Consider the following 16,051-nt stretch of genomic DNA (forward strand, 5'->3'; position numbering starts at 1 on the left):
GGAATGGAATGGAATGGAATGGAATGAAGGAAGGAAGGAAGGAAGGAAGGAAGGAAGGAAGGAAGGAAGGAAGGTAGACAGACAATAGCTAGCTAGCTAGCTAGCTAGCTAGATAGCTAGATAGATAGATAGATAGATAGATAGATAGATAGATAGATAGATAGATAGATAGATATTGATAGTTTGATAGATTGATAGATTGATAGATTGATAGATTGATTATAGTATGGGTAGTTCTCAATTTATGACTCAAATTGAGCCCAGAAATATGATTGTCACAGTGGTTGTTAAACAGGACATCTTGTTACTATGTCCAATTTTACCATCTTTTTGCAGTGGTTATTAAATGAACACTGTGGTCATTAAGTGTCATTAGTCATTTTCCCCAGTGGGTGATTTTTTTCCAGAAACCAGAAACAAATGCTGAAAACAACCCTAAAATTCTCAAAATCAAAGTCACATAACCACAGGACTCAGCAAATGGATGGAAATCCAGGTCAGTTGACAATCACCCAAATTACGACCATACATGATGGGTGCAGCCATTGAAACTTCTAAATCAGATCATAAGTAGTTCTGGGAAGGGTAATCATAATTTACAGCCACTAAGCAATCAGTCATTAAACGAGGACTACCTGTAATTTGATTCTCACTTTTCCTACAAGACAAATAGTAGCTTTCTATTTTAATTATTCACTTATAATAGGCTAGAACAGTGCTATCTTGGTACTCATCATTAATTGGTTCCGGGAGATGCGATGAGCACCAAACCGACTTTTCCCATAAGGAATAATATAGTGAGTCATAAGGTAATGGACACTGACAAATTCTAGTCTTGCTTTGAGCACGAAACAAATGATGGGTACCAGCACAAAATGTTCACATCAAAAAGGCATTAAGTACTAAATTGATGAGTTTCAAAGCAGTTGAGTACTAATAGCATCAAATTTTTCATGTTTATGAAGACTTAAAACCCTACAAAAATATTGCTTACTGCAAGTAAACTCTGTGACATTCAATGTCTGTTGGAGCTGAAATCCTTGTAGTGAATAAGAATTCCCTATTCCCTGCACCCTCTTGCATCAATTATATCATACCCCTTTTCACTCTAAAATTCTAGTGCTTTGGGCTATTACTCCTTGTTACAAGACAGGAGGAAAAACAACTTAAAGCGTTGTTGAATATTTCACAGCTGCAAAAGGCTTGACAGTTGAAAGGTAGCTCCAAACTCACTTTTGATGATATACCATATGGATCCCATATATACAACCCTAAATTAATAGCTGGTAATAAGGAGGCTCTTGACTGTCCAGTGGCTCCTTTCCAATTCAACCTTGCAGATTATTCACATTATTTTGGATGTCTGTTTATAATCCAGCCAATGTATAGTAATAATTCTAAGCAATCTCTCATCCTGGACTAGCGACAGCCAAATCCGTTTGGTTCCAAAAATGGACTTCTATTTTTCATCTATATATCATTTTTAAAATTCAAATGCTTTGAGGCACAAAAGGAAACATTTTAGCTGGATTTAGACACGAGATGCTTCTCCATTGTGGTGGAGAGAGAATCCAGGTTGGGTTGACCTCATCTGCTACCTGATTGGACTGAGTATGTCAGAGCTGTGAGGACACGCCTAATGCCCCTTCCCCCCCAGCTTCTGACTCAGTCCCTCAGCTAGGACAGACATGTCAAAAATTCCTCTATTCTTGACAGAGCATTTCTGGATTCTTTTACATCGACCAGGACATTCTTAAACTCCATACAGTGAGTTATTCCAACCGGCTGACTCCTGGTCTCACTGGGCTTCTTTCAGTGGTAAGAGCTTTGGCTCGAGCCATTGAAGTCCAATTTTGGCATACTGAGCACCTTTGTGGTCGAGGGGTAGCATGAATGAGCCTGACTCCACGCAGCTAACCCCAGGAACTTTAAACTGTGATAGGAGCTTTTGCGCTCATTAATTTGACAGCCAACCCAGCAGAGCTTTAAGCGATCATAGGAGCTTTTGCTTCATGATCTGTAGCCAAACTTGTTATAAACTGGTTGACTTGTTATGATTTGAAACAGCCGTTTGAAGGCACGTAGCAAACGATTGTTTGCAAAAAGTGTCATTTTATTAATGTCTGAATGTTTAGATTATGGGGATCAATTCACCAAAGTTATACAGTTCAGTTTATAAAGAAACAAAAATTGGCCAAACCCACCCACCCCCATGCTTTCTCTCCTGTGCATTTGAAACTTCAAACCACTGTGCACATTCGTGATTTTGCATTCAGTTTAGATCCAATTGTCATGTTTAAAGAGATATCAGGCTCGAAACCAAGAATGACATAGGGCAATTCTTCCAAACTGAGTTCTTGATTGTTTAACACCTAGAGACAAAATGTTGTCAGGGAGTAGTGCACTATCTGCATCTACAATACACTTGGTAAACTGTTAGTGAGGGCCATCTTCAATCCCTTTCTCCCACACAAAATATCTGGACTGAGTTGCTTCTTACTCCTCTGGAGATGCTGGGAATCATTGCACAGACACAAGCAGCATAGGATTGACCTCCTCTAAGGTGCACAAAGCCTTATCTAATTGTTCTCAGGAGAAGGCAAGCAGCCTGTGGAGAGTCTTGCAATATAGATAGATAATTTGCTTACGCTAGCTGTTTACAAGCTGTCTACAACTTGTAATACACCTTCTCCTTCCTAAGAATCACCTTCTTACTGCATTCCATGACATCTATAATGGCAAACTGGCAAATACAGTGGTGTCAAACTCTATTTCACTGAGGGCGCATCAGGGTTGTGTTTGATCTCATGGGGCTAGGGTGGGCATGGCCAATTTCAGGTCACTCGTGTCGGAGGCGCCTGTGGTGTCCGAGCACTCTGCCAGCAAAAACAGGCTCTGTTTTCAGCCATGACGGCGCCAAATCTGGCTCGCAGGATGCTTAGATCTGACCTATGGGGCTCCCCTGGACAACAAAGGAACAGCCCAGGATGCCTCTGCCAGCAAAACTGGAGCTCAGGTTGGCCACGTGCAACCCCCCCCCTGTGCCCCATGACAACCTCCTGCAACCCTCCCCGAGCTCCATTTTCACTGGTAGAGGCACCATGGGCTGTTCCTTTGCTGTCCAAGGCAGCCCCACGGGTCAGATCTAAGCACCCTGTGGGCCAGATCTGGTCTGCGGGCCTTGAGTTTGACACCCCAGGTCTATTAGGTACATCTCCAAAGCAAAGCTAACTAAAACTATGACAATATTCTATTTATCGTTTTTATTTTCCACAAAAAAAGGGATGAAAAAGTCCAACTAACTCTTTTGGGTTGTTGTTCTTTTTTAGGGGAATTCAGTGATGGATCCAATGAAGCAGGAGGCATCTATCAAGTCTTGGAAATACCCTACGAGGGAGATGAGTTCAGCATGATGATCGTTCTCTCCAGGCAGGAAGTACCACTAGCCACCCTGGAGCCTTTGGTCAAAGCCCAGCTGATCGAGGAATGGGCAACCTCTGTGAAGAAACAAAAGGTTGAGGTGTATCTGCCAAGGTGGGATTCCACTTCTTCTTATGGTAGAAAGAGGAGAATCAGTTAGTTCAGGCTATTAGAGAGGGAGTAAAAGAGAATAAAGAAAAAGACAATGAGATAGAAATGTTTGATCCATTAAGGGAACAATCTTTTGAAAGCTAGGGCTGTAGGAGATATTTGGTAAGAATCACATTGAGTGAGGTGATGGCTTTTATTGTAGATGTATCTGAGGACAAGATTTCCTATGTTTCTTGGAATTCAGTGATGGATTCAGTGAATTAGATGAACTGGAGAAGGGTGTGAGACAATCTTTTGATAAACTTGTTTCAAGACGTATAATACAGTTTGATTATTATTTTTCTGCCATTAAAAGGAATGAACATAAGCTTCTGATGTTCCAGTGTGGTCAGTATTTACAGTTCTGAATTATTGTGGCTCTTCAGCCTTCATAAGATAGATTTAACCCAGTTCCTCATGTGTAAAATGGAAATGTTATTCAGTGGAGAGCAGATGTGAGTATATATGAGAACATTGTCGTGAGAAACATTTGGGTGATATTTATTTGATTTAAGAAATGTTTATATCGTTCTTTTCTACTAAAAAGTACTTGAAGGAGCTAATAAAAATAATGAATGCATGAGTAAAGAAACTTAACCGTTTGCATGTAATAACTCACTGGACAAGAAACACATTAATGAAATGTGTTCACAGAATGGAAGGCATTCTGTACTTAAAGACTGATTATTTTTCCCTCATCTCCTCCTCTGAGTTCCCCAACTGTTTTCCATAGTTGAGACGGAATCTCACAGGGATCTGCAATACTGCTCAGTGGAAGCTTTCAAGTTCTCTGTCCACATTCTTTGATTTGATAGGGTGGAAACAATAGAGTTAAAAAAATAAGAGGCTTAACAGAACAGTCCAACATAATCTGTTTTCAAAAGTGCATGGTTTGGGGAAGCCCTAAACAATTCAAAAAGAACGATCCAAAGACAGGATAAGACTTCCATTGGTTTAAATGTGGTTGGTGGGATGGATCAACTTAAGACTCACATCTCTACCATACAACAGGCTGAATGGCTCCTTGGTTCTTTAAAGGCATTTTGAGGGTTGTATAAAGAAAAGAAGGAGCTTTGTTTAGGGCGGGGCTGTCTGACTCGCGGATCACGGGTAGGAAGTATCACATGCTGGCCACTCCCATGCCCGGTTTGGCGAAGAGGAAAAAAGTCCCAATATGTCATATGATGCTGCCACGACAACGTGAGTTTGACACCCCTGCATTAAGGGTAGGAAACACTCTGCTCCCCTATTTCCCTGAAAATAAGACCTCCCCGGATAATAAGGCCAATCGGGCTTTTGAGTGCATGTGCTAAAATAAGCCCTCCCCCCAAAATAAGCCCTCCTTGAAAATATTGCAACACAGCAGCAGCCATGAGGTGACTATGCTTGCCGTCTCTTACACCTCAAAAATAATAAGATATCCCCAAAAATAAGGCCAACCACTTATTTCCAAGGTAAAAAAGAAAATAAGACCCTGTCTTATTTATGGGGAAACATGGTAGAGAGATCTGATGACTGCCTTTGCTTTTTTAAAATTATTGACAATGCGTAAAGGAGTAAGTGGTGTCCTACACCAATTTTATTTTTCTGTATACCTGCTAAGTTGCTTCGTTTCATTTAAGGCTTAATGCCAATTTGGGGAAACCTTCATTCTGCAAATGAAAAATAGGTCCTACAAGAGAATACCATAGTTGGAAAGAACCTTTAAGGTCTTCTAATTCAACCCCCTGCTCAAACAGGAGAACCTATACCATTTCAGACAAATGGTTGTCCAACAACTTCTTAACAACCTCCAATGAGGGAGCACCCACAACTTCTGAAGGCAAGCCGTTCCACTAACATATTCTACTATCGCTTGTATGTATATTCCACTATCTTTGGAATATGCAAAGTATGATATCAGATGAGTTTAATTTTCTTCATTATGAGCTATTCTAATGAAACCTTGCTTGAAAAAGCATTGCATTTTGAAGGTTATTGAATGCTAACATATTTCATTTAAATTCAAATTAGAATGCCTTCTTGCTTCTAATTTATTAAGTTTTTGAAACAATGCCTATCTCTTCGAAATAAACACCCTCATGTTTTAGAATCCATGGTTACATAGTATGATTGAGTTAATGGTGCTTAAGATACAAATACAATAGCAGAGTTGGAAGGGACCTTGGAGGTCTTCTAGTCCAACCCCCTGCCTAGGCAGGAAACCCTATACCATTTCAGACAAATGGCTATCCAACCTCTTCTTAAAGACTTCTAGTGTTGGGGCATTCACAACTTCTGGAGGCCAGCTGTTCCACTGATTAATTGTTCTAACTGTCAGGAAATTTCTCCTCAGTTCGAAGTTGCTTCTTTCCTTGATTAGTTTCCATCCATTGCTTCGTGTCCTGCCCTCAGGTGCCTTTTTGACTCCCTCTTCTTTGTGGCAACCCCTGAGATATTGGAACATTGCTATCATGTCTCCCCTAGTCCTTCTTTTCATTAAACTAGACATACCGAGTTCCTGCAATCTTTCTTCATATGTTTTAGTCTCCAGTCCCCTAATCATCTTTGTTGCTCTTCTCTGCACTCTTTCCAGAGTCTCCACATCTTTTCTACATCGTGGCGACCAAAACTGAATTCAGTATTCCAAGTATGGCCTTACCAAGGCATTATAAAGTGGCATTAACACTTCATGTGATCTTGATTCTATCACTCTGTTTATGTAGAGGCAAGGATATTTTTTATGAACATTCACCAGATAGTTGTTTCAGTTGGTTGTCAACAGGTATGCCTTTATTCTGTTTTTCTGGGCTACAAACCCTTTAGATTTAATGAAAGTAATCTGATTTGGAGCATGCTTAAGCCCAGATGTAGCTCCAACTGTGGAAGTCTTTTAAAGCAGCTGCTGCTTTCTTCCTAGGCTCACATCTGCCTTTTGTCCCTGCGCTTCAAATCTGATTTCTCTCTTCTAATCCAAAATGGTGCAGAGCCTTAGCTGAACCAATCTGACCTGAGGTTTTTTTATTATTATTATTATCACTGCATTAAAGGAGAATGACAAGATTTCCAAATGATGATTTTGTTTAGTATTCATCATTTGGGGTAGGAGCAAGTAAGTTTTGTACTATTGCAGTGATGGGTAACCTTTTTATCATTGCATGCCGAAAGCATGTACGTGCACACCAGTGGTGGGTTCCGGATCCCGGTGCAACTGGTACGGTGCAACGGAGATGGGCGTCCACTACATGAATGTGCACAGTGCGTGTGCACCCACGCGTACTTACCACCCATGATGCTCCGTGACACTCCAGCTGCTTGGCGGAGCATCGCGCAGGCTCTGTACGCTCCGTGCGCAGAAGCCCTGAAAACTTTAAATACCGGTAGGGAACGCAGGCGGGCGGCTGGGTCCGGAGCACCGTACCGGAATGGTATCTGGTGCTCCCGGCAGGCACCAGTATGGCCGTACCGGGGCGTACCGGTCATAACACACCACTGGTGCACACCCATAATACAATGTCCGTGCGACACCTATCCACCCTGCGTGCCCCACCCCTGCGTATGCACATATGACCCCCTCACATGCACCCGCATTCACATGTGACCCACGCACATGAGCCCCACCCCCTCACCTCTGTGCACATTTCCCACATGCGCCCTACCCTCCATCCATGCATGGCGGAAACCTGGAAAACAGCTGGCTGGTGGGAGGCGTGCGCGCATGCCGTGTGGCGCTGAGCTGGGGTGATGGCTCTGTGTGCCACCTGTGGCGGCACGTATGCCTTAGGTTCTCCATCACGGTACTGTTGCATGACAAATAGCCCTCTTTTCCTCCATTGTAATTCTTCTGAGAGATTCAAATATATTTGAAATTCTTCTGTAGGATTCAAATATATTTGGACAGCTGACAAATATTTTCTACTTAACTGACTCTACTATTTGTACAATAGCACGCAAACCTTACAATATGCTCCTTTTATTTAGGGTGCTTCATTATATTCCCTCTTTATTGGCATTTTTCTATAACCCACCTGGGAAGATGTGAACAGTGAGCATTCTTATTAGGCTATTTTCCATTAACAGCTTCCCTTGGGCTTATTCTCTAAATATTTTTGAACTTCTACAAACATTTCTCAGTGCTGTGCTATGCCCTTATGCTGTGCTTTCCATAGTGGTTGCTACTGTGGCATAAATGATGACCTTTTGGAATTGTTTCAGTAATCCATTTAATTCAGAAATATAATCTAGTTTTAACCTCTGAAGGCTTCAAATCAGATTGCTTGGCTATAGTTAGCACCACAGAAAACAGTTTTTTGGGGGAGTAGGTTTTACCCATCTTCTTTTTGTTTTATTTAATATTTCATTTCCCCCTCACCCATTTCCTGTGCCAGCCACAAAGATGAAATGTTAAGAAAATCCCACATTTATAGGATTTTAGGACTTTGTCTCATCTTGGGAAAAGTAAAAGTTGATTAAACACATAGTAAGCAGGAATGTAGATTTCAAAATCAATGTATCATAATGTATGTTTAGTTTAATGAAAAGAAGGACTAGGGGAGACATGATAGCAGTGTTCTAATATCTCAGGGGTTGCCACAAAGAAGAGGGAGTCAAGCTATTCTCCAAGGCACCTGAGAGTAGAACAAGAAGCAATGGGTGGAAACTAATAAAGGAGAGAAGCAACTTAGAACTGAGGAGAAATTTCCTGACAGTTAGAACAATTAATCAGTGGAACAGCTTGCCTCCAGAAGTTATGAATGCCCCAACACTGGAAGTTTTTAAGATGTTGGATAGCCATTTGTCTGAAATGGTGTAGGGTTTCCTGCCTAGGCAGGGGGTTGAACCCTTCCAACTCTACTATTGTATTGTATTATAAATTAAATTAATGTATCATAAACTAAGACAATCCACTCAATTTGGACTTTAATATCTTCCGAATTTGTCAAATGTACTTGGCTGAAGTTAATTCCTTGACTTTATTATGCATTAAGTCAGAGGCCTCTAAAATCACCAGGTACTTGTAGCCTTCTTCTGGTTTTACTGCCTTTATTATTTCTTCATTCTCAAGTTCTATTCCATCATCTTCTATGACCTTGCCTGCTTTGGTTGCCATTGTTGCACATTTGTCAATTCCAAACTGCATACCAATGTCTTGGCTAAATTCTTTTGTGCTTTCAATTAATAAATTCAGTTCAGCTTTTGTTTTACCAAATAGCTTCAAATCATTCATGTACACCAAGTGCGAAATTTTCAGTCCTTTCTTTGCATAGTTCGTCTTCTTCAAAATGATTGTCAGTGGTAGCATTGAGAGTATAAAAAGTAGGGGTGAAAGGGAATCGCCCTGGAAAATGCCTCATTTAATTTCAACTTCACCCAGTACTTCTTCATTAGATATAAGCTTCATTTTTCCAGAGGTTCATTGAAGTTTCCATGAATTTTTGTATGTTGCTGCTGATTCCAAAGATTTTCAGGCATTTCTTAATCCAGCTATGAGGAATTGAATCAAACGCTTTCTTATAGTCTATCCAAGCCATGAACAGGTTGGTTCGTCTTTTCTTTGAATTCTTTAGGATTAGTTTGTCAATCAGCAGTTGGTCCTTTGTTCCTCTTGAATTTTTGCAGCATCCTTTCTGTTCTACAGGAAGCATGTTATTGCTTTCCAAGTATCCATAAATTTGGTTTGCAATGATACCAGTAAGGAGCTTGTATGTTGTTGGCAAACAGGTGATTGGCCTATAGTTTCCAGGATCCTTTCTTTGCCTTTATCTTTTTGGATCAGAAATGTCCTTCCAATTGTCATCCATTCATCATTTTCAGGTATTTATTTTTTTTTTAAACAGAACTTTTTTATTTTTCTTTAAAAAAAACACAAATATGTCATTTGTCAATCATTAAAACATTGAAGTACAATTTTTTTTTTGTTGTGTGTACCCCTCCCTCCCTCCACCCCCCCCACCCCCCCTCCTCCTTCCCCCCCCCCCGACTTCCCAGAACCCGTACCCGGTATGGATTTTTAACTAACACAGTCTAAAATCTATTGAGAAAAAGGAAATAAAGAAATTAATGACATTCTAGATTGACCTTAGCTTCTTCTTACTGAACTAACTTTTAACAGTTTAAATCATTTCTGATCTTAAGCATAGGCTAACTGGAATTTCTTAGTCCCGTATTTATTTTGTATATAGTCAATCCATTTTTTCCAGTCTCGTTTATATCTCTCATTTGAATGATCTTTGAGATATGCCGATATTTTAGCCATTTCAGCTAAGTTTGTTACTTTCAATGTCCATTCTTGGATTGTAGGCAAGTCTTCCTTCTTCCAATATTGCGCCACCAACAGTCTTGCTGCAGTTATCAGGTGCAAAGTCAAATTGGTCTCTACCACTGTAAAGTCAGTACATATACCTAGTAAAAATAACTGAGGACTAAACTTTATCCTTCTTTTAAAAACATTTTGCATGACCCACCATATTTTTATCCAAAATGCCTTAACCTTTTGGCAAGTCCACCATATATGATAATATGTAGCATCGAGAGAACCACACCTCCAACATTTAGGCTGTACATTCGGATACATAGAAGCCAACTTTTTAGGATCTAAATGCCATCTATAGAACATCTTGTAAAAATTTTCTCTCAGATTTTGAGCTTGTGTAAATTTCACATTTCTTACCCAGATTCTTTCCCATGTATCCAACATTATTGGTTCCTCAATATTTTGAGCCCATTTTATCATACAATCTTTAACTAATTCTGTTTCTGAATCCATCTGTATTAATACATTATATATCCTCTTTATATGCATTAAGCTTTGATCTCTTATTTGTTTAAACAGATTATCCTCAACTTGAATAAAACCAATTTTTTGATCTATTTTCCACCTAGCCTGTAATTGCCCATACTGGAACCATGTTTGAACTACCTTCTCCTCTTTTAATACCTCTAAAGATTTTAATTGTAATACCCCCCTTTCCGAGGTAAGAAGCTGTCTGTAAGTAATTCTGTCCTGTTTTTGTGCTGTATTCATATTTTCAATTGCGTGTCTAGGAATTGCCCACATGGGTATCTTGTCATTTAATTTATATTGGTATTTCTTCCAGACCCGCAATAAAGCATTTCTTAAAATATGACTTTTAAAGTTCTTATCCAATTTTTTGTTGAATAACAGGTAAGCATGCCAACCAAATAGCAGATCGTGTCCCTCAATGTTCAATATTCTATCATTGGTTAAGTGAATCCAATCACTAATTACAGATAATGCCACTGCATCATAATATAGTTTTAAATTAGGTAGTTTCAATCCTCCTCTCTCACGTGCATCTTGCATTATTTTCATCTTTACCCTCGGCTTCTTTCCTGCCCACACAAATTTGTTAATACCCTTCTGCCATTCTAAAAGGTTCGCATCTTTTTTTAGTATAGGTAACATTTGGAAGAGAAATAAAAATTTTGGTAGAATGTTCATTTTCACTGCCGCTATCCTACCCAGCAAAGATAGGTGCAATTTCTCCCATTTTTTCATCTCTGTCTGTATGCTATGCCAAAGTGGTTCATAATTATGCTTATATAATTTCCCATTTGAAGTTAAAATGTTAACTCCAAGATATTTGACTTTTTTAACTACCTCACATCCTAGCATCACTCCTAATTCTTCCTTTTGTTTAATATTCATATTTATAGCTAATATTTTGGTTTTTCCTAAGTTTATTTTAAAGCCCGACACTTGACCATATTGATTAATCATATTCATTAAAACCATACTGGATTCCTGCGGTTGTTCCAATATTATAACCAAATCATCCGCAAAAGCGCGGACTCTATATTCTTGCTGCCTAATCTTGATCCCTTTTAAACCATCCAAGCCCCGTATTTTATTCAACAATACTTCCAAAGTTATAATAAACAATAATGGGGACAAAGGACAGCCCTGTCTTGTACCTTTTCCAATTTGAAAAGAGTCTGTTAGACTTCCATTGACTATGATTTGTGCTGTTTGCTGTTGGTATATTGCTTTAATTGACTGTAAAAAATTATCTCCTATCTGCATTTTTTGCAATATCATCAACAGAAATTGCCAGTTAACTCGATCAAAGGCCTTCTCAGCATCCAAAAATATAAACGCAGCAGGGATCTGGTTGTTCTTTCCCAAATATTCTAATGCATTAATAATTAATCTAACATTACTTTTCATCTGTCTCCCTTGTATAAAACCTGTTTGGTCCGTATGTATCAATTGTTGAGTGACCAACATTAACCTATTTGCTAATATTTTAGTAAAAATTTTATAATCTACATTCAGTAATGAAATAGGTCTATAATTTTTGGGTTGAGTAGTATCCTGATCTTCTTTGGGTATCAAAGATATAAACGCTGTCTTCCAAGATGGAGGGACTTTACCTTCCGTTTGAATCATATTAAATAATTCTCTAAGAGGTTCTACCATTTCTAACTGTAAGTTTTTATAGTAAACCGCTGTCAAGCCATCTGTACCTGGTGCTTTCCCTGACTTTAATTGCTTAATTACCTGCAGGATTTCCCCCGAGGTTATTGGTTGATTCAATTTTTGCCTGTGTTCTTCTCTAACTGAAGGTATTTTCTCTTTGTCTAAATATTTATCTATGTCTAAACCATTAATTTTATCCCCTTTATACAGTTCTGTAAAAAATTCCCAGAAAGCCTTTTGAATCTCTTCCTGTTGAAACACCTCCTTCCCTCTGTAAATCAGTTTAGATATATTTCGAGTTTTCCTTTTTTTCCTAATCTGATAAGCTAACCATCTGCCAGGTTTGTTTGCATTACAAAAAGTATTGTGTTTTGCATATAATAGATTAGTAGCCACCTGGTCAGAGATCAACATGTCAAATTGAGATTTTAATATGTTAATAGCTTCCTTAACCTTTGTATCATCTGGGTTCATTGTTAACTCCAGCTCTTTTCTCTTAATTTCCTCTTCCAGTTCTGTTCGTTTTAACCCTTGCTTATTTCTATGTGTTTTATTTATATTCATCAAAACTCCTCTCATATACGCTTTGCTTGCGTCCCATACAAATTCCATAGATGTACCCTTATTCATATTCAAAACAAAATATTCAGATAGTAATTTTTTACAATCATTAATATACTTTTCATATCTAAATAAGTTTTCATTCAATCTCCAAGACCTTCTTGCCTGCACTACCCTTCCCAACTCCATCCAAACTGGGTTGTGGTCCGAAAGGACCCTAGCTGCAATCTTTGTTTTCTTGACCCTAGAAAGCAAATCATTAGTGGTTAGGATAAAATCAATCCTTGAAAGGGATTGATGCCTGTCCGAGAAGAAAGTGAAGTCATATTCCTCTGCATTTCTTTCTCGCCAAATGTCTCTCAATTCAAAATCATCCATAATGTCAAAGAAAGATTTGGGTAACTTTGCTCGCATCTTGGTATTTAGGCGGGAAATCTTCTTATCTCTCTTAGTATCTATCACTCCATTCCAGTCACCCAATAGTATACAGGAACTATAGTCCCACTGTACTAATTTAGCATGAAGATTTCTATAGAATCTATCTTGCTGTTGATTGGGAGCATAAATTCCCAAAAGTAATGTCTTTTTCCCTTCTAAGATTAAGTCTAAAGCAATATATCTTCCGAAGGGATCTGCTTCTATTAATTCAGCTTTCATATCTTTTCTTAAGTATACAACTATACCATTCTTCTTTTCCATAGCAGAAGCTGCAAAATGTTGACCAAGTTTTGAGTTGATCAAATATTTTTGATCAGTTGACTTGATATGAGTTTCTTGCAAACAAATTACATCGTTCTTAAACTGTTTGAGATAATGAAATATTTTCTTCCTCTTCTGTGGAGAGTTCAGTCCGTTGACATTCCGTGTTAAAATCTTAGTTGTCATCTTTGGTTGGTTGAAGCATTTTTAGAGCTTCCTGCACAGCCTGTTTAACCTTAGGTCTAGCTCCTCCCATTGCTTCCAGATTTGTTGTTGTAGATCCTTGATCGATGGCCGATGATTGTTGATGCTGTTGCTTTTTAGCTTGTTTCTCCATACGTCTAGTAGTCATGCGGCTAGGTCTTGGTTCCATAGCACCTTGCACTTCTAGAGAAGAGAGATGCTCCATCTTGTCTGGTGGTTGTGTAGTTTGCTGTCTATCCTGTCCTTCTTGTGGTCTTTCTCTAGGTCCAGATGGTGCAGGGTGTCCGGCCTTCAATATATTATAATAAAAATCTTGGGCTTTCCATACAGAGTTGAGGCGGTATCTTTGCTTATCAAATGTAAATATGATGCCAAATGGTGCATCCCATCTATACTGTATCTGACGATTTCTGAGTTCTTCGACCAAAAAAGTGTAGTCCCTCCTGGCTCTTAACATTTGAGGTGGTATCTCTTTCAAAACAGCCAGGTCTTGACCGCCAATTTGAAGCTTAGTATTATAAGATGCTTGCAGTACCATATTTCTAAACTCTCTTGTAGTAAATATATAACGATGTCTCGAGGAAGCTGCTTCTGCTTTGCCAGCCAGGAGTTAACGCGGTAAGCTTTGTCAATTCGCCAGTCTTGATTGGTCCCTGGTCTTCCCATCAGGCGGTCAAAGGCTTCCGATAGGATCTGTTTCAGGTTCTCCTGTTTCTCCTCACGCAGCCCCCTTACTCTTAATGCGAACTCCATTTGTCGGTACTGTATCATAATAATTTCTTTTTCAGCTTTTTCCACTTTTTGTTCCACCACCTCTGTTTTCAATGTCAAGTTAGCATTGGCATCATTAAGAACCTCTAGAGTATCTTCCACTCCAGAAATATGTTCTGTTAATACAGTTACAAGACTCAGCACGTCATCTCTAATTTTATCAATCTTAGCATCAAATTTCTCATACAGCTCCTGTTTAAGTCCATTTATTTCACTTTTAATTTCTTCTTTCATTTCTTTCATTTCCTCTTTTCTCTCCTGCTTTACCACCTCTCTATTATCTCTAAACTTATCTTCCATTTTAATTGTCTGTGCATTGAGAGCCTCGCTTAGATTACTCAGGAAAAATTCTTTCGTTAACACATCCCCAGCAGGGGGTGTAGGAAGCGGAGGCTGCAGCTTTGTGCCAGGCACTGAGGATGTGCCCCTGGAAGTAGAGGGTGACGACTTCAAGTTAATATTTGGTTTTGAAGCCATTTCAAAATTTATCTGCCTGCAGTTAATAAAACTCTATTACCTGAGTTTGCAGCTTTAAGTAAAGAGGCTTTTATTTTGAAGTTTAAGGCTTGGCAAAACTTTCAGTGAGTAAACATTGTAACAAGACCATTCAACAGATTCATCACCATTTAACTTCCAAATAAGCAAGGTTAATGAAGGAGTAAAATTCTTCTATTGTGAAACCAAAACAAATGATAAGCAATCTCTTTTGTTTTGAATTTTTGTGAGAGTTAGCAAAAAGTGTTCGTTATTACCGGAGAGGCCAGCCTGCTCGGCGCCATTTTAGAAGCCTCTGAGTAAATAATTTTTCGGAGGAGAAAAAGAAAAGAAGCTAAAATGTTGATAAGCAATTATTGTCCACAGTAAACGGATCCAGCTCGTGATAAGAATAAATCAAACAAAGCTTAGAGCAGAGTGGGAGAGACCTACTTTGTCCTGCACAAGGCAGTTTGAAGTTCCCAGCACGGACAGCCGTTCTGCCTTGGGCTAGCCCCCCTTTCCTGCAAGCACAAAAGCTGCAAAAATCGAAGAGCATTTGCCAGCAAAACAGTTTCTTCTTTCCTTCTTGCCTGAAGGATAAGAAAACCTGATAAGACGTCAGATGGAAGATCCTCTAAACAGGTACGTAGCCAGGAATTCGGAGGCAGCTGATTTTTTTGCTGCCCCCACCAGTAGGCTCCTCCCAGGAAGCCCATTTTCAGGTATTTTTAAGATCTGGTTCATTTGGGCTGCCAATATTTTGTGCACACTTGTAAGTGCCTTTAATCAGAAGCCATGTAACTCATCTGGTCCAGGTGCACTCCAGTTCTTCACTTTTCTTGACTGTTTTTGCACCATTTCTTTTGTTATTTTCACATCTTCCATTCTATGCACTTTAATAGAATCCTCGATCTTTTTGATCCATTTTGCATTTCTGTTATGCTTCTTGTTGTTTTCCCACAAATTCTTCCAGAATTTCAGAGGTTTTTCTTTATCAGGCTTTTCATTTGTTGTTACTCTATCTCCACTTTCTAAGCTCTTATAAAACTGGTGCTGATTTGCTCTGAACTGTGAGTTTTCCTTGAATTGAGTTACTTGGTTTTCATATCTTTTAATCTTTTCAGCAACAGCAACAACCCTCTGCTTCAGCTCTTCAATTAATATCCCAATCTCTTTATTCTCCAAATCGTATCTTGCTTCCAGGCTGTTTTTTGACCTGTTTGTTCTTTAGCTGACCTTGCCTTAGGTTCTTCAAGTTGCTCAAGTCTCCACGAAATGTTTTGATCTTCAATTCGAACCAAATTTTCCATTTAGGCTTTCTCTTCTTGCCTCTTTGGTTCTTTTATATTT

General features: G+C 39.0%; 1 protein-coding gene across 1 annotated transcript in view; it reads left to right on the top strand.

Moving 5' to 3' along the window:
* Positions 1-16,051, top strand: part of SERPINI1 (serpin family I member 1) — a 146,136-nt gene that overhangs the window by 93,819 nt on the left and 36,266 nt on the right. The window contains exon 5 of the mRNA XM_032225704.1: positions 3,330-3,534. Within this exon, the coding sequence (XP_032081595.1) occupies positions 3,330-3,534 (205 nt within the window). The remainder of the gene's footprint in view (positions 1-3,329; positions 3,535-16,051) is intronic.

The sequence above is a fragment of the Thamnophis elegans genome, chromosome 10 (genome assembly GCF_009769535.1).
Source record: "Thamnophis elegans isolate rThaEle1 chromosome 10, rThaEle1.pri, whole genome shotgun sequence".
NCBI classification, from domain to species: Eukaryota; Metazoa; Chordata; class Lepidosauria; order Squamata; family Colubridae; genus Thamnophis; species Thamnophis elegans.